Genomic DNA, 24,520 nt, shown 5'->3' on the forward strand with positions numbered 1-24,520 from the left:
TGTTAAAATATAAGCTAATTGAATATAATAATGCAATGCTGCACTATTTTTTTTTTTAAGTCTAGTGCATCACTGATATGCTTACAAATGACAAACTCTCTATTCTCTTCTGTGTGAATAAACATATTTTCTATAGAGGAACAACTTTATTGCTCAAAAAGACCATCTGATCCTGCCTCTCAGTGTCAAGTATCTGACTTGACCCCTCACCTGATGACCCTCTAGTACTTGGTCTGCTTTTCCATCTAGATCCATGTCTTCTTGTGGCAAACCTGAACGATTGCCGTAGACTATATATACCCTTCCTATCTGAATGTGGCCCAGTGTGCTGTACCCTGGTGCTCCAGCTACCAGATCTTCATATCCATCCTGGTTTAGGTCAGCTGAGATCATTGCCCTGTGCAAGGGAGGCAACAAAACCATAGCATTAGCTGCCAGACTACCTCTACATTATCAGAGAATAAATACTTTTAATTTCAAGTAAACTGAAATGTGTCTTTCCCCATCTTTTCAGTAAGGATCTAAATGGCATTTTTCAAACAATGTAATTTATTTTGTTTACTTGGACTAAATAAAGACAGGGTCATCTTCCACTAATGCAGCTGAGATCTGTATGGATTGCCTTTGAACTGACACAATGTATCTGAGAGCAGTCAGAACAAACACACAAAAAAGGGCCACTTGCATATGACACAGAACACAGAAGCTGAAATTAACTATTATTTTAACCAAATCTCTAATTTAATCAGCAGTTAACAGTAGACAAACAAATGGATCACAGGTCTCAGTAAGATAATGGAGGTTTAAAAGGAGAACATGGAGAGAAAGAACTACCATTCATTTGGCTGGTGTGGAGTGACCTCAAGAATTAAATCTTCAATTTTTGAATCAGAAGATGGCATGATGGGCAGCAATATAAATTTAGTTCATCTCACCTCTAATGCAGGTAAAGATATAACATCTCTGGAAAGGAGAAAGATACACATCTTTCTGTGGCATCTTTGAACTCTCTACTAATCTACAGGAGTTTCCAAGAACATTCAGTCAGACACCGTCAAGAAACAACTCAGGACAAACTACTAATCTGGTGTAATGACCAACCTATACCAGAAAATGGTAATAAATATTTCTATACTGTTCAGAACTATAAGTGATGATGGTGCTAATTTTTCTTGTCTCCAGTTTAAGCATGTTGACCTCTTTCACTATGAGAATAAATATATAATGACAGGATAAGGAAGACTTTGTCTGACTAAGGTTTACACACAAACCGAAAGCTTTATTTGGCCCTGACACAAGGAGTCTTGTGCTAACATTAATAACAAGAAAAAAGTGTCCTAAGTGTTGACTCATAGTTCTAGCCAGTCAGTGTAACCCCCTCAGACCATTTGTACCACTGACACCTCTAATGAGTACCCAAAGCATAAAAATCACTATTTTGGTAGGTAGTCAAATTTTTCAGAAATTAGGAGGGAGGCTTGAGAAAAAAGGTACAAACCATCCAAGTCTAGCATACGGTGAAGCAAGAAAATATGAAGATCCTGGCTTGGAGATGTACTTAGAGGATTTTTGATGTGTTGCTATCACTCTCCAGATACTTTTTGCGACAGCACGGTTTATGAATCGGAGGGAATTCTGAAATAAAAGTTACAAAGAGACACAAGAATTTGTAAACTGAAGATTGAAACAGTACAGACAGCCTCAAAAAATAAGTCATCATCAGTGGAGAAAAACTGATGAAAAGTGCAAAAAAAAAAATTAGTATTTACAATGTACTTATTATGTACATTATGTACCCATTTACAATGGCTGCTAGAATCTCCATGGAGTGAAGTGAGAGGCTATGGTTTACATCCAGAGACAGAAATTAAAATAGTTTTATACAGAGCTGAATTTTACCTAACGCATGTCACTTCTCACTTACTGTTGCCCAAGACTGTATGTTGAAGTGAACTCCTCTCTCTGTATATGTTATATTCTTTTCAAATGTTTTTGGAAGTAAAGAAGTAACATTCTTTTGATGTTCATTTTCTGTGTGTTTGCTTCTGTTAAAATAAAGAAGGCATTAATAACAATTAATGCAACTGAATTAATGACGTATTTTATAACAAAGTAAGGAGAGAGAATCATACTGCCTTTTGAATATAGAATTATCAAAGCTACATGCCTGTTTCTTGACTTCACACATAATTTTTTCTCTTTCCCCACAAAAGAAGTTATTTTTTTCCTGTACTGATATTTCGCCAGTTGTTTTCACTTATTTTAGATATTTCCAGTATTTCCCTGGAATTATTCTTCCTCAATACATAAGTTTATTACTATCTAGCCACTGGCCATATTTTTGTTCCAACTTACGGTTCTCACAACTACTGGTGAGGTGTTAGTTGAATCTGAGGATTCATCTGAGGACAAGAGCTCTTTTCTCAGCTAAGATCTAAGCCTGAAGATAAAAACTCCAAAAATAAGTACGCAATAAACTAAAGGTAATTATTATATCAACCTATAAGGTTTCCAGAAAACATTAATTTTCATAACCTTAAATACTGGTTTAGCTACAGTCACCGCTTCTCTTTTCATCTGTGCACAGGCATTAGTTTTTATAGTAAATAAAAGATAGACTTTAAAAGTAAACTCTTCACTTTCTTGTCCTCTTTTTACTCAGCATGGGTATTTTCAAGGATGCACTGGTGTCTTTGAGAATGTGTTTTCTATCACATCTTTTTGTTCTTTATTTTCTTTTCCACCATTATCTCGCTGTGGAGATCGTTCTGCTGTCCCAGTCTGACTGATGCTGTAAATTAAACCATTAATACTTACTGCAGGCAAGCCAAGAAAGTTCTGAGTTTCTGTTAACCAAAAAGAACTCAGGATTAAAGAGTTTAGAGTCGTCTTGAAGATTTATTATTATGTACCAAAAATTCCTGGCAAAAAATAACCTTTTTAAATTGTAGCCTCCAAATGGAGGAAAGTAATCCTTGTCAACAAAATACAACCTATCTTGCCCTTAGAAACTAAATACAACTCTCCATGGTTTTAGTTCAGTGAAAATTAAATTAACCAGTATCGGAAATGGAGATGCTTTCTCAAAGGGACAGTTAGTTAAGTTCCATACTGCTAAACATAAATCCAAAAAGAATTTGGCTGTGGCAAGGATACTGCAGATCATGAATCATTAATGCAATGACTAACAGAACACAGAATGACAACCTATTGAATTGTGAAGGCTTCTAACATCAAGTGCTAGGTTAAGTATTCTTTTCCTAAGGCTGGGAGGTGTAAAAGCTTGTCCTGGGCTCTGCACAGTTCCCCTACACAATGTTCATTCACATTAAGACAATCTAAAACACATACAGAAAAAGTAAAAAAAATAGACCATCTCTAATTTTCAATAAATCACTGTCCACATTAGTGAAAGACTGACTCTTCTGTCACCAGTAGCAAGTCTTTGAACCTTTAGAGTTATACTTACATGTAGTTATCCTTGTGGTTCTTTGTACAGTTAATAAACAGAGGGCTCTCAGGCAGGGTGCAGCCACTGAAAATACAAAAAAACATTCATGTGTTTTGAAGACTTTCTTGCATTGGAAGTGAAACTAAAGCTTCAACATTTATCCTTACTGATTCTTCTGTTAGAAAGTATCAGCTTTCTAAAGAAGCTCTCCTTAATGAATTTCAAGAAGGTATTACAAGCCATAGAAACTCCTTTGATGTATATTTTAATGACCTTGGTTATATTTAATGACTTAGGTTGCATATGAATCTTGCATGTCTTTACTTCACTCATTTAATGAAACTTATTAGAACACGTCCTGATAATTCTATTAATATTATTAATAGAATAAATAGAAAATAATTATTTTTCACAAGCTTTTGATGAAAATGATATTTTGGAATAAAGAACATAACTGATAATGCCATATCATATTCAAACATTATTTCCCAAAGTATCTGTGGTAACATTATTCATATAAATGTATGAATTAATTCCCACTGTTTGTCTTATGTTGTTCACAGTAAAGTTACACTTGTACCAATGCAATACAGGGCTGGATCTTCAATAAAAATATGATATTTCAAATATAAACCCAAACTTCCAACACAAGAACATACATTCTTACTGCTTATATTCCTATCTGCTTTCATTATATGATGTAGCATTTGGCCTCCTCTAGGAAGGATTGTCTCTGCCAGCTCATGAGAGAAGTCACATAGTACAAGCACTGCTCAGACGACCAGGCCAGGAAAGACCCCCATCTGGCTATGCTGCACTTGAGCATGCCATTGGATATGTCTTAAAGAATGCCCCAGAATTTCCCTGTTGAGTATCTGCTGGGCATGACCCAGCTTTGCATGGAGAAAAGAACGTGAATATGTTACAAATGCAAACTCAAGGTCTCTGTATTCCTCTGTGCATCGGGTCAAACAGTCATACCTCTTTTGGTCCACATGAGGATTTGAAGTTCAGTGCTTACTCTAGGAAATGACCTGCCTTCAGAAGGATTAAACTGTGTCAGAACTTGAATACTACATTTAATGTTGCAAGAAACACAATGTTACCTGACTCCATTCTCTAGCATTTGGCTCATCTGCTCAAATATATTGTTTGTCCAGAATGCCATGTCATCTACTCCTCCAAGGAAATACTCATGGAACTTTTCCACCAGAAATGGAGATTTACTAGCATATGTTGGAAAAAGCTAAAAGACAAGAAACATACTTAGTAAAATAGATTGCACTGTCTTTACATTACATATTCAAAAACAAACAAACAAACAAAAACAAACAAAAAACAACAACAAAAACAAACAAAAAACAACAACAAAACGACCAAAAAGAACAAACTAACCTTGGCAACAGCCAGCCTTTCTCCATGTCTGAAAAAAGAATAAATTACAATTCTTCAGAAATAAACAAATTTACCTTAAAAATATTTTATTATTTATAAGTTTCTTCTCAAGGTTTCTGTACTCCTGCACGTGGTAAGTACTACGTAAGTAAGTACATTTCCTTCTTATTTGTTAATATAATTTTAATGTGAAAAGTAATAACCTTAAAAATACTGTAGCTATTAATCTGGAGGGACTCACAGTGTTTTTAAACACTGTACATCTGCTAATAATTAACTGAAATACAGAATACAGATAGGTGGTTTAAGGTCTTCTAAGCAGACATTGTGAGTTATCAAAAACGCAGTAGTTCTTATCTCTATATATTGTTCTTGGATTGGTTAGTATATACATAAAAAGTCCATTTAAGTACATCTATTAAGCTTAATTAGATTAAAATTATATTGCTAACGTGCCACAATGCACCAAATACTTGAAGACTTGGCTGTTCTCAAGTAAACAGGCCTAAATATGTTAAATGCATAAATCCTTTTAATTGCTTAGACACAGAAGCTATGGTGTAATAACAAAACAGTCATTTAAGCAGCGCAAATTTGTATTTTAGCCTTAGGAAAAAAAAAAAATATATATATATATATATATATAGTGATTATATATATGATTTTGTATTCCTGGCCTGAAAGCATAATATCCTGAGCTAGCATTTCAAACAAGGTTATAATCTTTTCCCTATATATGTTTCACTAAGGAAAAACTACACAAAGCTATCCAACTTACAGTTCAAGAAACAGCAGGTAAGTACAGTCGGTAATTGTGTCTTCAGTTATGATCTCTCTTCCATAAAATTCCTTATAGATAGAGGCTAGGTCTTTGACAGGTACATACCTAAGAACAAGACAGAGGTATTGTAACAAAAGCTTTTCCACATCACCTGGTAAAAGATAATTCAGCTTCTGTAATAACAAAATAATGATAGACTGCTTCAGTATATTCTATATTTCAAAATACTCTGTAAGGTTATCAAGATTCACAAACGTCAGGAAGACCAGGTCTGCATCTACAGTTGCTTTCTGCACAGACATTCCTGCTGTTTGAGTTCAAAGAAAGAAACCTGTAGAAACATTGTAGAACCAGCAATCAGTAGCCTGACTGGCAATGACTGGTTAGTTTCCACCCTTCCTTTACTGGTTTCCTGTTGTGGTGATCACATAACTTTCAAACCTCCAGTGTTGCCAAACCTATTCCAATTCAACTCTATTCCTATCCAAATAGACATTGCTCATTTTTTTTCTGTCTCAACATTTCTCAGAGATATATCAGAACTGATGAAGTTGAGGAGATAATTGGCCTTCTTCTATACCTAGAGGAACCATCTTTCATGTAAATAAGACTCAAATGACCTACCACATCAGCAGAAAATGGGCATCTAGGTCTTTCATTTCATTTTAAAACTGCAAGAAATAAAGCATGCCTATTTAAAACTGCTGCTTCTCTTAATGCTTTTAAAACCTGTCTGAATTCCTCAGTATCCATATCCATAAACGTCCCCAGTGCCCTAAAATTAAAATGGAAATCTAAGTGAGACATAAACTGCAGGATATTTAAACGATTGGTAGGATATTCCAGCAAACATGTTTTGTTATCTATAATTACTTATAATTTCCATCAGAGTTAAAAAATAAATCTTTATTGTTGTATTGCAACGTCTAAAACACTTTTTTTCTGTCTTTCCAGTTTTTAATGTCAGAGAACATTAAATATGCATATGAGGAATATTCCAGTAGCAAAGGTCTTGAAAGAAAAATACAGAATAAACTAAAATAATCATTAAAGAAGTTAACTGCTGCTGAAGGTCATTCTCTTACCAATTTGGTGTCAGATAACTGAAGTCCAGCTCAAACTGACTTAGTACATCTCCTCCTGTAGATGGGGCAATAAAAGGCAAACAAACAAAACACAAAACCCAACAAACCAAACGCATAAATATCTGTCAAGGATAAGCGTGAATGGATCTATCTATGGCTATGCTGTATATTTTTATATGGCACCCAAGAGTATAACTCTTTGTCATTTAAAATACACAAAAGGTTCACCTGAAAGTATACTGCACATTTTGTACGTCCAGACAGTAGCAAAAATGGTGTCAAATTTAAAACCCAAGTGGTGACTCAATTTAACCTTTAGCATACTTCAGCCTGTGTTTTGGCTTTAAATATCTATATGCCCTATTGCATCTCCTGAAACACAAAACATGCAGACAGGGATAGCAGGATCTTGCAAGTTACAGGGAGAGATTTATGGCTTCCATCACACAGGGTAAGAGCAGAATCACCAGTAGTGCTTTTTCAAGTGGACTGGGTATATTCCAACAAGAAGGATCTATGTTCAGTAAACAGAAATATTACCAAAATCTCCAACACTGTGAGCTTCTGAATACGAACCATGAAAATCAACCTGGAGGAAGAAAAAACAACTTTCTGACCATGTTACTTATCCTTCCATATAAGCACAAGAGCAGAATGAAACCATCCAAGCAGCTCTGAAGCTTGCAGGTCCCAAACCTGACTTACGTTTTTTAATTTGTACAGAGTTTGTGACATTATTTCTCTCTCAAAATTTTCCTGAATCAGTAGTACAGCTTTTGTCTTCTCTCTGTACCAGTCTCTGGAGCTGAACTATCAATATCAGCAGTCCCAGTCATGTTAAAAGAATAATCCAAACTTACTTCTCCCATGGCTTTTAAAAATCCTTGGTCAATGCCCAGGCTGTGCCAGCTAACATCTGCCACCATATGCGAGGCAATTCCAAACAGGAAAGCCACCAGCTTCTCCGTAGCCTACACAATAACAATACACATGCAGTATCATAAATGATTTATTCCTGTCTTTAAGAAGAGGTGAACATTTTACATTGCATTACAACAATGCAATGGATAATCTATTGCAGTCCAAGAATTTAGCACAACAAAACAGTGAGCACTCATTCCTTGATACTGGACAATTGCTTTTATATCTTGACAATCCCTCATGCACTTCATGCAATTCAAGGTCATAGAGGTAAATGGCTGATGTCAGAACACAGTCCCTATGCTTCCAGTCAGATATGTGTTTTGGGACTTGGGATAAACTCTTCCACTCCCAAGGAGCGAAATTCCTCTGCCACTTGAAATACTGTCCAAATACACACAGAGGAGAGAAAGATGCTCCTGTGCAAATGCTATTCATTATAAAAGCACTTGACTAAGGCCCAGGGAAGAAGTTACTAATTTTATTCCTACAAACAGAAAAGTTACCCAGAATAAACTTATGAGCAACAGAAATTTCATTTCACTTCTTCAGAAAAAAAAAACAAAAAACCAAAAAAACAAAAACCCAAAAAAAACAATGCTCTATATCAAATCCCTGTTAGTTCCAGAGGCCTTTAAAAAGACCTGTAGTCAAGTCACAATTTTTGGATGAATTTATTGTTCCTGGAGGTTAGCAGTTCACATTTTAGTATCACAAAGGGCCAGTCAAAAAGCAGGCAGATTTTTTTGTATTTTTAGATAGTGAATTCTCTCAGGTGCGGCTCTGGTTGTACAGTTCTGTTGTGCAGTGAGAGAATGGCAAATACTCCAACAAGGAAAAGAAAGCAGTATGACCTTTAAAATCATTCTCACTTTTAACAATCTGTTCTTCCTCTCCTTTTATGTAGCTCACATAGTATAAAAAAGAGCAAATCAGGACTAAGTCCAAGTGTGAATTTTAAACCAGGGCTGGTTTTAATTTTAAAACATTATATATATATATATATATATATATGCATATATATACACACACACACACATATATATACATATATATACATATATATATATATATATACACAAATTTACATTTCTCAAAGGATAAAGCTGCAAAACCATGGGAAGCTGAAGAAGGCTGCAACAAGTGCAGTCACATAGAACAGGAGAAAGTCTATTCAAAAGTTAAAGAACTTTTCTTACCTCTTCCCAAGGCTGAGGATAATTTCTTCTGATGTAGTGAATACTTGCATTAAGAAATGGTGACCAGTGAGTATCTTCAGACACATCATGGTATATCCCTATTGCAACAGAATTATATCAGTATTTATTAATATTTGTTTTAAAATAATAATAATAATAATAACAATGGTTTTCTCCTTGAAAATAAACAGATCTTTGCTCAATTCCATATTGCACAGGTGATATATTTTGCAATCTGTTTATATAGCAAGAGCCAAATTAGCTCTTTTTTTTTGTATGATTTATAAGGACAAAAGAGATTCTAGATTTACCTTACATGACTGTGTGTGATACATCTGAAAATTTTGTGCCTGCTCCTTTTCTCTGTATGTATAATACAAAGAAATACTGCCTTCCAAGTGGAGAGGAGAGAGGGAAGCTGCCGAGTAAATAGAGGCACCAAACTGCATAGCAGAAAAGATGATGGGCTTAGCAGCCAACTCAATACCACAGGGCTAAAGAGGGCTATCATCAGCTGTCCCTTTGCAGATATCAAGACTTAGAAAAAATGATCTTATAATCCTCTCAATTTCTCCCCAGATCATTACTCTGTAATCTAACGTATTTCAGTCAAACAGCACCCTTACATCAAGGAAGGTTTTTTTTGCCCATATTTGATTTCTTCCAGCATACGTACATTCAGCCCTATTAAATTCTGCTGTTTTCACATGACAACACAGCTGTTACAATACTGGACTCAAAAATTTTTCCTTACCACGTTTGCAGATTGGAGGATAAAAGGCATCAGGATAAACGCTCCCAGCCTGAAATGCATCTTGGTGGTTTAGCAACAACTGAGAAAAGGATAGGAGTTGGAAAAGAAATCAGGATGCTATTACACAGACTGTGTAATATGTAACACTCTTAAAAACCTATCAAAGATAAATACTGCCAGCAACATACGACATTATTTCGGTGCCATCATCTTCCCTCCCACCATTCCAGACCCTGTAAGTGAAATTAAACTGATCAGTATACACTATAATGTGAAAGGTCATTAAGGAAGGGACAAATATGATATAACTTAGGTATTGGTGAAGTCACCTTCAGAAGGTGCCCTCCTCCTCTTGTCTACACTCAAAGCCTGGGCTGCTGACTACTGTCCTCTGAATCACATCTTGGTTGTATAAAGCAGACTATGTCAATACTTTCTTTGAATGTTCTCCTACTTTCATGAGAGATCACCTGATGGAAAATGGTGTTCTTTAGATTGTCATAAATGATATTAAAAATGTTTTTAACACAAAACAAATACATTTTGTTTATGCATATGCGTTTACGAAAACTATGTATTTAAAGTGGTCTGCTAAATTGTTTAACAAAAAAGGGAAAAAAAAAACCAGTCCAGGCACAATAATTACACACATATTACTGAGAACACGTAATAAAGAATGGTAAGAAAACAGAAGACTCAGAGGAAAGGTACAAAATTGAGAAGTAATATGCTTCCTACCTGTCTATAATCAACATTCCCTTCACGTTTGGTGAAAAATTCCAGAGCTCTATGTGCTGAAAATCAAAATATGGAAGTATTTTACAGATCTTATAACCCATCCAATGGTTGTTAGACACATTATCAAAAATAGATTGTACTCCATTATCATAACTAAGCCAAGTAGCACAGGCATATGAAGTATTATTTCTCAACAAATTCTGTATACATGAATAGACCTCTCTTCTTATCTAGGGATCTAATGCAGAAATGCTGTTTATGCGGCACATCCAGGCATAGAGGTCTTATCAGTCACTCTCTCACTTCAGCTCACAAGCTGACAGAGATAACAGTGCCTAATAACAAGGAAAAAGGAAAACTATATGCAGAATTGAGTATTGATACTGACCACAGCCAGAATGTACAGAATAGGTACCATAAAATTCTAACTGCAAAGGACAGATATGAACCACGTTTAAGTTTGTTTCCTCAGGAATAAACAAGAATACTAAACAGTTTAATTGATTTCTAACAAGTATGAAAAACAACATAAATTGAAGTCAGCAAAGTAAATAACTCTATTTATTCACTGAAAAGGCAGCGCCGAACTTACTGCCAAACTGATCATTCAGCAAGTATAACAAAAGAATGAATCAAAATTATCACTTTCTTTGAATAAAATCTCATTCTAATCAATTTCCCAGGGACAGTCTACTAGCACTTTCCTAAAAATACCCAGCACTGCCTCTAAAATTAACCAGTTAAAACTACATACATACATTACCTTCTTTCCCTTCCCACACACCAGTTTTACTATTCATTCATGATACTGTCCCTGTCTTCCCTTACTCCTTACACAGGTTCACCCTGACCACGGGTCTGCAGACAGAGCCCCATAGCTCTGTCGAGTCTCCACCAAAGGCAGCGCCTGCCCACTCAGCCTGTGTCCAAAAACACAGCAAGTAGGGCACAGCGCCGCACTGCTCAGCACTCCAAATGAGATCCACGTTTTGAACAGGAAGAACTTTTCACCATTTAAAGCCCTCGTGGGAATGTGTCCAGGATAGACTTCAGTTTGAGATTTGAAGCAGAAGGGCTCTTTTCTGCTGAATTTCTTTGCCTGGAATACTCCATGTTTGGATTTGGAAATAACTTCCAGTATCTTGTTGTAACAGAACTTCTATTTGCACATTAATAGAAGCATAGATTTTAGCAATGTCAGAACTGAGCCCAGACAAGATGGTCAAAGTCTTTTGTAAATACTGACCTGATAGCTAAGAGTACACATTATTGTCAGACAACCAAGATCTTTAAAACATGTAAACACAGGTTTTCTCTCAAGTGTTCTCTCAAGAATTACTACAGAGGTCAGAATTTCATTATCACACATGCAAAAAAGGAAATTCAAGCCAGAAACATTTTCTTCTTTTGATGCTTTCCCCTTGATTCTCTACAAACATACATTACAGGCCTCCCAGGAAAAGACAGAGATCCAGGTTTTCATTACGTTAACTCACAGACACAAATACAATATGCAGCTATGGCAAAATAAATACACTGTTATTTGAAAACAGAGCTACCAAAAGTGATTTCTATAGTTCTCTAGTTTATACTTCTGTACAAAAATACGTTAATTTAAACAAAGAGGACTATTTATTTTCTTTCTTCAAGCTAGAGGCACTTATGTCAGGCTCACAGGCACAAAGATTTCAGTTACATAATGCCCGTGTTTCAGAAAACAGAAAAATATACAACCAAGCTGCTTCAAGCTGTCTAGTGACAAAAACAGCACAGTTAAGGTTCAAATGACAAAAAATGAACAACTCAACCAATCCATGTATTATTACTGTTGTTACTAATTATTATTACTTAAAGGAAACAAAGTGGAATGCTCATTACTTTCACCTCATTCCCTCCCTTTGCTTTTTAGCCATCTGAGTTTACTTTTCTTCCCAAACAATTCAAAACACGTGAAAATTCATTCTGAATATGCCTTACCTATTTCAACATGCGTTGAAATTCCACTTGGAATACATTTTGGACAGAAATGGTACAGTATAATCATCAAAACAGACCAGCTCTTCAGACCAGCCATGATGCTGTGACGCTTGCTCAGACTGTGTTTTCAGAAGCCTGCAGCAGTAGCAGTGACCTTTGAAATGTGGGTTATGGCACTCGTTTTGCCTTTCAGACCTACTGCTGACACAGCAAGCTAATTATTTTGGTATTTGCAGTGCCATTTATAACTTCACCTCAAATTCAATATATTTTTCTAAATTAATGATTTATAGGTGTTCCTCCCTCTCTCTCTCTGGGGTTTTGGCAGTGTAATTGCCAATACTGCACGAGAGCAGAGGTTTCTTTTAACCCATAGCACAAAGGAGAAGGGCAACCTCCCAGAAGATACCCACCTCACTGCACACCTGACTTACAGAACCACAAAATTTCCCTCAATCCTCCCCAAAAGAGAAAAAAGTAAGCCAGTTGCCGAAGCAGTATTAATAGGACCACACCAGTTCCAGAACATAATACAAACTCATGCCCGTGTAATACAAACTCATGGGATTCAGCCAGGCAAAAAGTTTAGAGCTTTCCACTCATTACACAAGTACATCTAGGTCTTGTAATCCAGAGAGTGCATAGGAAATTGGTAATCACAGCCTGAACCTCTGATTAATCAGCTGAGGCAAGTATTGGGTCGGCTGTGTGAGCACAGGTGAGAGTAATTTAGCTGTGCTCCCAGAAGGGGTGGAGATTGACTCTACCTCCTCTAGACCTCATTTAAGGGCTGACCACCACTAAGGCAGCATCTCTTGGAGATTGCTCCTTGGTGGGGATTGCCTGAGTGGTTCTCAGCAGACTGAAGGCTTCCATATGGGTAAGTTTTTCCTGTAAATAACCCTTTGGATGTTTACTGCCATCTTTATGTGAAAGTAGAGGGATGGCAGCTTCCTGCAATCAAGTGACTGACCTCAAGTAATCTACCTAGGCTTTAGTAAAGCCCTTGGCTATGTCTTCTACTGTATTCTTCTCAAGAAACTGGTTGCCTATGGCTTGGACTGGTATACTCTTCACCAGGTAAAAATCTGGCTGGATGGCTGGGATCAGAGAGTGGCCATGAATGGAGTTAAATCCTGCTGGTAACTCATCAATAGTGGTGCTCACAAGGGGTTGGTATTAGGGCCTGTTCTGTTTAATACATTTATTGATGATCTGGACAAGGGGATTGAATGCACCCTCAATAAGTTTGCAGATGACACCAAGTTGGTAGGAAGTGTTGATCTGCTTGAGGATTGGGAGGTCCTACAGAGTGATCCGGACAGGCAGGATCAATGTGTAGAGGCCAACTGTATCTGCTTTAACAAGATCAAGTGGTGGGTTTTGAGCATTAGTTACAACAACTGCATTCATTCTTACAGGCTTGAGGCAGAGTGGCTGGCAAGCTGCATGGAGGAAAGTGATCTGTGGGTGTTAGTTGACAGGCAGTTGAACTGGAGCCAGCAGTATGCCCAGGTGGCCAAGAAGCATCCTGGCTTATATCAGAAATAGCATAGTCAGCAGGAGCAGGGAAGCAGTCATCCCTTTGTACTCTGTGAGGCCACACCTCAAGTACTGTGTTCACTTTTTTTTAATCTGTCATTACAAGACACCGAGGCTTTGGAGTAAGTCCAAAGGACAACAAAATTGGAGAAGGTTCTGGGACACAAGTCTTACAAGGTGCAGTCTGGAGAAGAGAATGGCCAGAGGAGATCTCTAGAACTACCTGACAGGAGGTTTTGTAGAGGTAGGGATCAGCCTCTTCTCCCAGGTAACCAGGAGAGGTAACAGCCTTAAATTGCACCAGGTGAGGTTCAGGTTGGACTCTTCACATAACAGCGGTGAGGTATTGGAACAGGCTGCCCAGGGAGGTGGTGGAACTGCTATCCCTGGAAGCTTTCAAGAAGAGGGTAGATGCGGCAATGAAGGATGTGAAGGGCATGAGTGATGGGCTGACGGTTGAACGAGATGACCATTATTATGTCCTTTCCAACCTTAATGATTCAAAGTCTCCTCTCCCGAAGGACAGAAGTCACGATGTATCGCAGGTAGCCAGGCCCTAGAGAGGGTCGCACACCCACGCACTCTCACTACCGAGCCGTTCCCCGGCAAGATGCGGCTTCTGACCCGGCCCCTCCGCAGCTCCTCCTCCGGGGCGGTGCGGGTAGGCTCGGCACGGGTCCCGCAGGCGTTATCCGGCGCTCGGCCATGGCGAGCCTTCTGCGGCGGCGGGTGGCTGCTGCCCGCCGCCTCATCCTCCTGCCGTCTCCGCCTCCGGGGCCGGCGGCGGCGCGACGCAGCAGCTGGGCTCTGCCCGCCGCCTTGGTGCGCCGCGGCGCGTTGGTGGGCGGCCGCTGGGTAGAGACGCCGGCCGCGTTCCCTGTGCGGGACCCGGCCAGCGGCGACGAGCTGGGCCGGGTGGCCGACTGCGGAGAAGCCGAGGCGAGGGCGGCCGTGCGGGCCGCGCACGAAGCCGGAGCAACATGGGGCCGCCTCCCTGCCAAGGTGAGCGGCGGCGGAAGATGGCGCCGGCGGGGCGCAGGGCGGCCGGGCTGAGCGGGGAGAGACGGAGCGGGAGGTGGGAGCCGTCCTGTGTGTGAGAATGACGGCAGGCTTCTGTCCTTGTAGGAGAGGAGCAAGCTTATTCGCAGATGGTACGAGCTGATGATTGAAAGGAAAAAAGATCTGGCTACGATCATTACGGCGGAAAACGTGAGTATAGCGGCAGGTGGAGTGCCGCCCTTGAAGTGAGCACCTCTAAGCTCCAGGTCTGTCCAGATCACAGCTCGCTGTGGAAACGTCTCTTTTTCTTAGAGCCATAATGTATGCTAATGTTAAAACTGAAACAACTCCCAGTTGTGCCCACTTAATGTAATTGAGTTTATATTGCGGACCAGTCAGGGTGTCTGTCACCTGTCACAGACAGGTGGTGTCCTTTTGAGTAAAGCCATTGTGGAAGATACCACAGCAGCTTTTCTGCTGTGTTCCAACAGCTAATGGCTGTCAGTCTAAAAGGCCAGGTCTGAAGGTCTGCAGAGTAATGCATCCAAATACAGTGGTCCCTGACAGGAGCCTGTAAATGTTTTGCCTCCATTTGTATCTGCTTCAGAATGGCAGTAGCAGCTAACTGCGGAGTTTGTGAATAAACACAGGCTACATCTGCTTTTCCATCTCACAATCAAAGTGTGAGTGTAGGATGACTGTGTGTTGAAACTTCATAGTGATTGCTGGTGAAATAATACGAAGTCCTTTCTGGAGACAGTAATGTATGTAATATAGGATTATAAAGCACTGTGAAAATAATTCTGAAATTGTCATTTTCTTTGTATTGCTTCATACCGCCACTGACAATGTATTTTCAATTTGATGTAACCAAAGGGAAAACCTCTGAAAGAAGCAGAAGGGGAAGTCCTATATTCTGCCTCGTTTCTGGAGTGGTTTGCAGAAGAAGCTCGCCGAGTTTATGGTGATGTCATTCCAGCATCTGCAAAAGACAGAAGAATCCTGGTGCTGAAACAGCCGGTAGGAGTGGCAGCAATTATAACCCCAGTAAGTACAGCTGAGTGTTTGAAATGGTATGAAATCAGTGTAGCTTACAGCATGGGGCCTAATGGCTCCTCTTGCCTCAGGAAACACCTCTGTAAAGTTTCATTTCTACCCTGTACTTTCTTCATTGATCAGAAGCATTTCTTTGATAGTTCTTTTCTCTCATCCTAGTGGAATTTCCCCAGTGCTATGATTACCCGGAAGGTTGGTGCAGCTTTGGCAGCTGGCTGTACAGTAGTGGTGAAACCTGCAGAGGACACACCTTTATCAGCATTAGCTCTTGGAGAGGTGAGCTTTTACGCTAAGCTGTAGGTTAGTGATGGACTGAAGCTATAAATTAGAACTTACAAATGGGATTTGTGGATAACTTGAGCCAATTTCATACATTAAGACAAATTGGCTGAATTGATACAGAAGTTTAATTTATATTATGGGATCTGTGAGTTGTGGTGTGTGCCCTGAGCTTCTCTTCTGACTTCAAACCAATTTCTTTAATACAGTAAACATTAAATGTCTATTCCTCATACATATTGCACTGATACTGTAATTTCTCTTTCCTTTGTTACAGCTTGCAAACCAGGCTGGAATTCCAGCAGGAGTTTATAATGTTGTTCCTTGTTCAAGACAGCAGGCACCAGCTGTAGGGGAAGTTCTGTGCACTGATCCATTGGTAGCCAAAATATCTTTTACGGGCTCCACTGCAACAGGAAAGGTACATAAGTGCACAGAATATCCTTGAAGATTATAACTGTGGTTATACCAGAAAGGTAGGGGGAAATGTGTGCTTTCATATAGAGCCTTCTTCTTTACTGGCTACTGTATTGTACAGAGATTGTACAAATAAGTGTAGACCTGTTGAGGTTCTGCCTAATTACTTCAGTGTCAGTACTTCACATAAGGATGCCTGTGTGCAGCTTCTGGATAATACCTAAAGCAAATCTTAATACCAAGTTCTGGCGCATATTAGAAAACTGCTGTGAGTTGTCAAGTTTTTTGTTGCAAAAAAAGAAATGAGCAAGCAAAGAAGTGACAGTGTCAGCGTATAATGTCAGCCTGACCCAAATGTGATGGAAATACTTTCCTTTGTTATTTTTTCAGCAGAGTGTAATCTCTAAAGACTTTAATGAAGGAAATTGTTCCTTGTATTTGTGGTGGGAGAAAACAGATGGTGTAGTGTAACACAGAAGATGCAGATTAACTCCCTGCCTGAGTTAAGTTTCTCAGTGCCTTCCATCTGTAAGCTTTGTGGTTCCTCAGTTTGCATCTAATAGAAGTAGAAATTTCTGTGTTTCCTCAGATACTGCTGAAACACGCAGCTGGCACTGTGAAGCGAGTTTCCATGGAGCTTGGAGGGCATGCTCCTTTTATAGTGTTTGACAGTGCTGATGTGGACCGTGCTGTTGCAGGAGCCCTTGCTTCTAAGTATAGAAACTCAGGTCAGGTAAGAGTAATTATTTTGTCCTCGTTTTTTGGGATCAGGAGAGCTGTAAACAGAACATCTCACTGTGGAGAGAAAGATGTTGGGGCCACACATGGCTGTGGACACTTATGCCAGCTATCATGCAGCAACTTTGAATAACAACAGTGTAAGATTGTACTTCACTATATATATAGAAGATAGCTGTTACTTTTGAGAGGCTGTAGTAATTAAAGTAGGATTCAATCAGAGCATAGGGGTTAGCATATATGGGTGTGTTAGTAGGCAGCTGAAAGCAAACAAACTCCAGGAGGAAGGAAAACTCCAGTTAATGAAGGAGTGAGGAGGAGGAGGAAGGAGAAAAATAAGGGGAAAAATAAGACTCCACAGCACCAAGTGTGAACTGAAATTCTTTTGCTCAATTCAGCATTCTCTGGTGTGTGTAATTAGACTGTAATACTTCTTGCAGCTTCTGAACCCTGCTTGATCCATGTACCAGTATCCACTGAAACCACAAAGCCTTTTCCCAGCATTAGCAACTTAAATGTAACAATATGGAGTATTTTACATGGTTGTTTACAGCTTGTTGGAGTTGTATTAAGTGAGTAGGATGGCAAAAGAAGTGGTAAAATTAGGTAAAAGCTTAGGATGCTGGATAATAGGCAGAGCACAGATCACTGTAGTATCCTGTCATTGTGGCATGAAGGGCAGAATGAATTCAGAATGAAATACAGCGTAAGCCACTGTTTGCTTTTCCTTTTCGTGTTTGCTTTCAGACGTGTGTTTGCTCAAACCGTTTCCTGGTGCAAAAGGGAATCCATGACAGATTTGTAGAAAAGTTTGCTAAAGCCATAGAGAGCGAACTGCGTGTTGGAAGTGGATTTGATGCAAAAACTACCCAAGGGCCGTTAATTAATGAAAAAGCAGTGGAGAAGGTATGAAGAATATATATACAAATTGATTTTTTGACACCTTAAATTCCTTTTTATGGTCCGTAAAGTAACTTTGAATTCTGTTTAACTTTGTAATGCTTCTTTGATAGAGAATATTAAGTGTGGCTGGAAGTTTGCTATCTCCTCCAAGCTTGTGTGTGTATTGAGACGTGACCAGTTAATGTACCACTCTCTTATTTCCATTTTTAAAGAAGAAAGAGGTTTCTCCTTCATGAGAAAATAAATCTTCCTAATTATTTCTCAGCTGTTCTCAAGGACATCTACTGAAATTGGGTATGACGTGAGAATGATGTGGTGATTCCACAGTCACTGTGGATTGAGCACTGTGATTGAGAACTTACTTTGGTAAGACGTTACTTTGCCTTTGGCAGAAAATAAGCAAAGTAACACTGAGGTTAAAGGTAGCAGAGCCCTGGATGCTGTAATCATTTGCTATCTGACATGCATAGTTCAGGTCTTCTATTTTGAATTACTTGTGACTCCAGGAATTTTATTTTTAAATTGTAGAAAGTCACATTTTCTGTAATATTTCATCCTTTCTGAGGTTAAAGATTATGAATTATTCTTACAAATTCTGAAAATACTCAGAATCAGCTGGGAGACAATAATACTTGAATTTCTTTCAAGTGTACAGATGTAATTGAATTCCTTCCCTTTGTGTACCACTGAAGTATTGTGTATATCAAAGGCCGTACACACAAGTGTGCCAGCACTGTATAATCACATAACTGCCCTTCTATCATTTCAAGGGAGTATATTCTAGGTTGAGACTTCTTTGGTTTTCTTGTTACTTTCGTGTCTTTAGATGAACTGTAGATACAGGTAGAAAATGTCTTTGCCAGTCCAGCCTTGAGAACTTCCTTCTGTTGCCCGTTTTTCTTTAAATCTCTTTATATATGATAGTTTCTGTTTTCACAGTGCCCGATCATGAATATCAGGTGTACCATTCAGTCCTTTTCTCCCATTAGATGTTCTCCTTCCATACAAAAGTTGAATGCCTGTTAGATGGGGAATATACTCATAATTAAACTCGAAAGATTGAGTAACTTTGCAAATAGTTTGTGAAATATAAACGTCTCTTCAAAATCTTTTTAATTCTGGAGACTATTATTCCTTCAGTGAAAAATTCATAGATGTTCACTTTTAAATGCTAGCTTTGAGATTTCTGTTTTGTAAACCTTAGGTAGAGAGGCACATTAACGATGCAGTTTCACAAGGAGCATCCGTTGTGATTGGAGGGAAACGGCACAGCCTGGGGAGGAATTTCTTCGAACCAACATTACTGAGCAATGTTACGACAAAAATGCTTTGCACTCAAGAGGAGACCTTTGGCCCTTTAGCACCAGTTATCAAGTAAGATTCTTGGAGATTAAAACACAGCAATAAGAAATAATGAGATACTGTTTTGAATAAATAAGATTTGACTGACTGACTGCCAGAAGCTTTTGGAGGGCAATTTGTTATGTGACTTGATAGCCCTGAGTTTTTCTTCTCTGCCTTTGTCCACAGTGATTGGACAGAAGAACCTGCAGCCATCTGTCGTAGCTGAGAGTGCCTGTATGGCTATGTAGATGTTTAACTACTGGCATCTAGGGCAGATAAAACAATCCTAACTACTTAATTGTAGTTTTAATTGAAGTAAGTGGTAGAAACTTCTCCATTGCTTTGAATTTAAAATTAAATTAATTTTGAAAATTCCTTATGAAGCAGACAAAAAACCTGTGTACTGGCTTATTCTTGATAAAGCTGCTTCTTGGCAGTAAGTCAGCAAAATGGTAGATCAGTGGCAGGCCTCATTTGCCTCATTTTTATCTTTTTTTTTCTCCTTGTATTGACAGATTTGACACTGAAGCAGAAGCAATTGCTATAGCAAATGCAGCTGATGTAGGTTTAGCAGGTATGCTTCTCTTATCTCTCATACACTTTCTGTAAGCTTCAGTGCTAATGAAGTAACAAGCATTGTATCAGTAAGTATCAGTCTTCTGCTATTGTTCCTCCTGACTTTATTTTCATTTTGCATGTCTGTGTTTGTGTGGCAGGGTATTTCTACTCCCAAGATCCAGCACAGATCTGGAGAGTTGCAGAGCAGCTGGAAGTCGGAATGGTTGGTGTAAATGAAGGCATTGTCTCCTCAGTTGAGAGCCCTTTTGGTGGAATAAAGCAGTCTGGCATAGGGCGAGAAGGTTCCAAGTACGGCATTGATGAATACTTAGAAATAAAGTACGTCTGCTTTGGAGGCTTGTAGGAATCTTCTGAAAGCACAATCCCAGCATCTTGGAAAAGAGTGCTGTAGTTTTAAGAGCTTTTTGAACAAGAAATATGTAATTAATACAACTTTTACTTTCTCTAAAAATAAGCAACCCTGTCCTGTATGTAAGACATATTGACAACATTACGTGCCACATGTTTTTATGTGTTCATACCATATGAATACATTGTTTTTCAGCAATGTGATCATGGTGACCATTACCTCTAAAAAGGGAGTAAGGAAGAAGGCACACTTATTATCCTTAGGTCACCCTCATTAGTGGGGGGACTTGGAAATTTCAGCATCATGAAAATAGATCATAATCTGTGTCAAGGGGAAAACAGACCACCTTTTTCTGCTGCCTCTATCTGAATGCGTGTAGGATGGGAGAAGTGTTGGTTATGGCAGACTGCCTTTAAACTTTTGTGTAAACACTGACACTTTCTAATGCAGTTCTGTAACTTTCTGGCATGTCTTTTTTTTAAAAAAAAACTGTGGGATAATCTGATGCTTATGAAAGATAAGTAAGTGCTTGGCTACAACTAGGAATCCATGCAGGTGAATGAACAGCTTTGCAAGTGCACTTGCACTTGCAAGTAATACTGGCTGCAGAGCTGTCACCTGTTCATCCTTTGGGCTTCTGAGCAAAGAGCTGTAGTTTGTGCCTAACTGCTTGCAAGTTTGGGGTCAGGTACGGCTCTTGTTTGGTATGTATGCGAGTCTCAGTTGTTCAGAGAGGATGGCAGTGCAGGACAAAGAGTTGCTGGCTCAGTAAGGAGCAGGAGGAAGATGGGATGCATAGCTGCAGAACTAAGCTACAGAACTTTTAGGGGGACACTGAAAAGCCTATATGAAGGAATCCCAAATGCTGACATGAGAACATGTACAAACTCTTCTGTGAAAAGAATGTAACTGTCCTTTGGTAGAAGGAAGGTCACTGATGTCAGTGTTGCTCAGTGTCTATAGTTTTCCTCAGCACCTCCCAAGAACATGAGCAGGCGGTTCATTTCCTTTGGAATCTGCCTTGGATGAATCTGCCTTGGATTTATGTTCACACAAAGCAAATATCCATTATTAAGAAAGGTATACACATTTTTTATCTTAGGTAACTTGCAGTCTAATAACGATTGGAAATAAAAATAATTGTAGGCAAGACTTTTAGCCATAATTCCACTACTTTCATTGACAAAACATTTCAATGGAAAATGGAGGAAACCCTTTCTTTAAAAAGAAGCAATATTAATTTGGCAAATAGATTAGTGCTGTAGAGGCTAAGGAGAAGAAACTTTGTTTCCTCTGGTTAACTTATTAGGTGGGGTTATACCCGTTAATTATTACAAATAAAGGCAGGTAGCACATCTCTCCTTCATATATCTGTATTTATACACTAATGAATGTAAGAAATGGGCTATTTTAAGAAACTTGATGCAATTAGGCAGAAAGGTACCAGGTAACAAACTAGCTTAAAAAAAAAGCAGAGCTAAGTATCACAGGGTTTTTGGTTTTAACAGTTGCGTGTAAGGTAGCGTTAACTGTTACTTCTTATTTCTAAATTTTTTTTAATGGTTGCATTTGTATAACACCTGAGAACAGGTGCCTGTAGAGTGTGTGTGTGTACATCCTGCCAGCCGAAGGACAAGTAAAAGACAAGTGCACATTGTTATTAATTTTCAAAGCACCAAGAATGTGCATTTACAGTGATAATGACTGGATACTCTTATCAGTTGTAGCACATTTGCTTTCTCTGAAGAACAAAGAGAGATAACTTAATCCTACCCACATAAATGGCAAGAAAATTTCTTGGTCTAGACAGCTTCTGAGTGCTCAGCTTTACTGAGTGCACAAGCTGCCTGAATTTGGGGAACAAGACCTTGTGGAACAGGGAGCCTTCTGGCAGCTCTGGCTGCTGTTATGTTTTTACTCCTTGCACAATGTAGCCCAGCAGAAAAAAAGCAGTAACCCAGTGCCTGGGTACCAGCAGTACAGTAATGAAGGCGCACTCACAGACATCGCACACAGGTTGGAATATCTGCCACATCAATTGCACAGACTTACAATATGCTTGCACTATCACATAAAAGTTAAACTCATTTAATTTATCGCTGTATTACGGTGCAGTCTTGAATGTAGATGTACTTCTTGGGACACTGCAGTTAGAGAAATAATTGTTTAGCCTGCTGCTCTCTTCATTGCTAAATTAGCGATCTGATGCCTTGGTGAATTTAAAATCATTTCATGTCATTTCTAAGAATAGCACTGTTACAGTTAATGAGTAAATGTTTACTTTTTTGTAGTGTGTTTTTTTTGTATTTGATAATGAGCACAAACCATAATTAAGTTGTACAATGAAGTTGAAAAATAACTTTGTCCAGATAGATTGGAGTGTGGTTGGATTCCAACATGGTATCTTTGTGTCATTAAATAAGCACAGAATAATCTTAACGTTGTTTTCATAGCAAAAGCTGTGATTCTTTAACAAAAGATGTACTTGAATCCTCACATTTATGTTTGTGATGTTCAGAGATTTCTGGATTTAAAACCGTGATGGAAGAACATTTTCAATTAATAAATAACTTATGTGAAAGCATTGGATTCTGTGCTTTATTACAAAATTCACTGTCGAACTCACAAGCTGGCAGCAGCAAAAGTAAGTTCCGTCCCTCAGATTTCCACAGATATTTTGTTGTGCCAGGCTTAGCACTGGAAAGAAAGATATTTCTCTGTGCATGTATTCTGTAGGTGCAAGGTTAACTATCCAATTACAATGCCTTGAATATAAGTCAAGTAGGTGAAATCACTTTGACCTATTTGTTATGCCACAAGTTATTCCATATGCAAATGTTTTTTGCTGAATCAAACATTTTACCACAAGAGATGGGCTTTGTGGACCAGAATGCAATTTCCTGCTTTCAGGATGCGATAACCTGTACATTCTCGAATTATTTAAAATAGGATTTTAAGAACCTTACTATTATCATCATTTCTAATTTCCAGTTCAACTTACTGAAGGCCAAATTCCATCTCATTTTCTTATGTTAGCCTTTAAAATGCTGTTGTTTGACCCCTGCTCTCTGTCCTATAAGCGTAATGAATTCTTAAGAAACTGCATGTACCTGTTCTACTTGAGATAAACGTTTTTAGCTTAAGGGGCATAAATTCTCTCCAGCTGTAGTGAAAAGATGTTTGTTTTTTTTCTTTATTTCGGTGAAGTCACCCCAGGCACTGCTTGTCCATTGGTATGCTAAGCTGAAAATGCATACTTAGAGCAAGCAAGGTGGCTCTAGGTCCCAGTGACACCGATCTAGTAGCAGTGAAGAAAGACAACTGGTGCTACTAAGATATATTTCATATTTGAACAATATCTAGCATTTAATTTTGTTTAGAATAGCTGGTTCTTGTTCTTCATTCCCTCTTGTCACCAAGACCTTTGGATTTAATGAAATGCATGCTAGCTAGACTTCTGTGGCCTGTCCATTTACTTGGCAGAATATATCTATTTTTTAAGACATCTATGATTGATTTTATGTTTTCATAAGCTTTGCAAAATGAAAACAGCAGTTTGAATGTCTTGCATATAGTAAAATAGCTTATATTGTTCTAAACTCATCATTCATTCAAAGGCTGTTGGGAGTTGGGCAATTCTGCAAGTACAAAGCATCTCTGTTTGACTTGGTATTGAAGTAGCTGTATTTCTGCAACTGGTGCAGACTTCAGGATAACTTTTTGTCCTACTGCTTATACAAGGCCTTACCTATCCCAAAGCAAAAGGTTTAAAAATGGTATTCAGAAGGTTACACAGGCAATTAACCTAAGGACAAGCAGGACATGGAAATTCTCTAAATCAAAGTAGAACAGCTTTTTCTACTTCCTAATATACTGCATTATACTACCTCTCTGCATAAGATACCTTTTTGCTATTGTCAGTAGCAAGTCAAGGGATCAGATGTTATACTGCTTTTTTGAGTAGACTTCAGCTATGTTACACAATTTGTCCCTCTTAGCCCAAATTGAGTATT

At 38.6% G+C, this 24,520-nt stretch overlaps 2 protein-coding genes across 3 annotated transcripts in view; one reads left to right on the plus strand and one right to left on the minus strand.

Annotated features, from left to right (window-relative positions):
* GPLD1 (glycosylphosphatidylinositol specific phospholipase D1) overlaps positions 1–12,500 on the minus strand; it is a 21,940-nt gene extending 9,440 nt beyond the window's left edge. Inside the window, exons 1-14 of one of the 2 annotated variants that reach the window (XM_015854764.2) lie at positions 12,302–12,500; positions 10,325–10,380; positions 9,587–9,665; positions 8,833–8,930; positions 7,573–7,683; positions 7,253–7,301; positions 6,713–6,767; positions 5,625–5,732; positions 4,847–4,874; positions 4,558–4,697; positions 3,470–3,535; positions 1,925–2,045; positions 1,499–1,635; positions 211–397 (exon numbers count right to left, since the gene is read on the minus strand). In XM_015854764.2, coding sequence (XP_015710250.1) covers positions 211–397; positions 1,499–1,635; positions 1,925–2,045; positions 3,470–3,535; positions 4,558–4,697; positions 4,847–4,874; positions 5,625–5,732; positions 6,713–6,767; positions 7,253–7,301; positions 7,573–7,683; positions 8,833–8,930; positions 9,587–9,665; positions 10,325–10,380; positions 12,302–12,398 — 1,332 coding nt within the window. In that variant the 5' untranslated portion in view covers positions 12,399–12,500. Of the gene's footprint in view, positions 1–210; positions 398–1,498; positions 1,636–1,924; positions 2,046–3,469; positions 3,536–4,557; positions 4,698–4,846; positions 4,875–5,624; positions 5,733–6,712; positions 6,768–7,252; positions 7,302–7,572; positions 7,684–8,832; positions 8,931–9,586; positions 9,666–10,324; positions 10,381–11,087; positions 11,194–12,301 lie in introns of those variants that run through there. The other variant, XM_015854765.2, reaches the window with a different exon arrangement.
* A 1,938-nt stretch (positions 12,501–14,438) lies between these two features.
* On the plus strand, positions 14,439–23,091 carry ALDH5A1 (aldehyde dehydrogenase 5 family member A1). The gene is given in 11 exon segments (XM_015854768.1): positions 14,439–14,529; positions 14,532–14,845; positions 14,969–15,052; positions 15,719–15,889; positions 16,058–16,174; positions 16,455–16,598; positions 17,184–17,327; positions 18,080–18,238; positions 19,440–19,609; positions 20,095–20,153; positions 20,296–23,091. Coding segments are annotated over 11 exon segments (1,644 nt in total). The 5' UTR covers positions 14,439–14,453; the 3' UTR covers positions 20,502–23,091.
* Positions 23,092–24,520: the final 1,429 nt, after the last annotated feature.

Source organism: Coturnix japonica, chromosome 2 (assembly GCF_001577835.2).
Source record: "Coturnix japonica isolate 7356 chromosome 2, Coturnix japonica 2.1, whole genome shotgun sequence".
Lineage (NCBI taxonomy): Eukaryota > Metazoa > Chordata > Aves > Galliformes > Phasianidae > Coturnix > Coturnix japonica.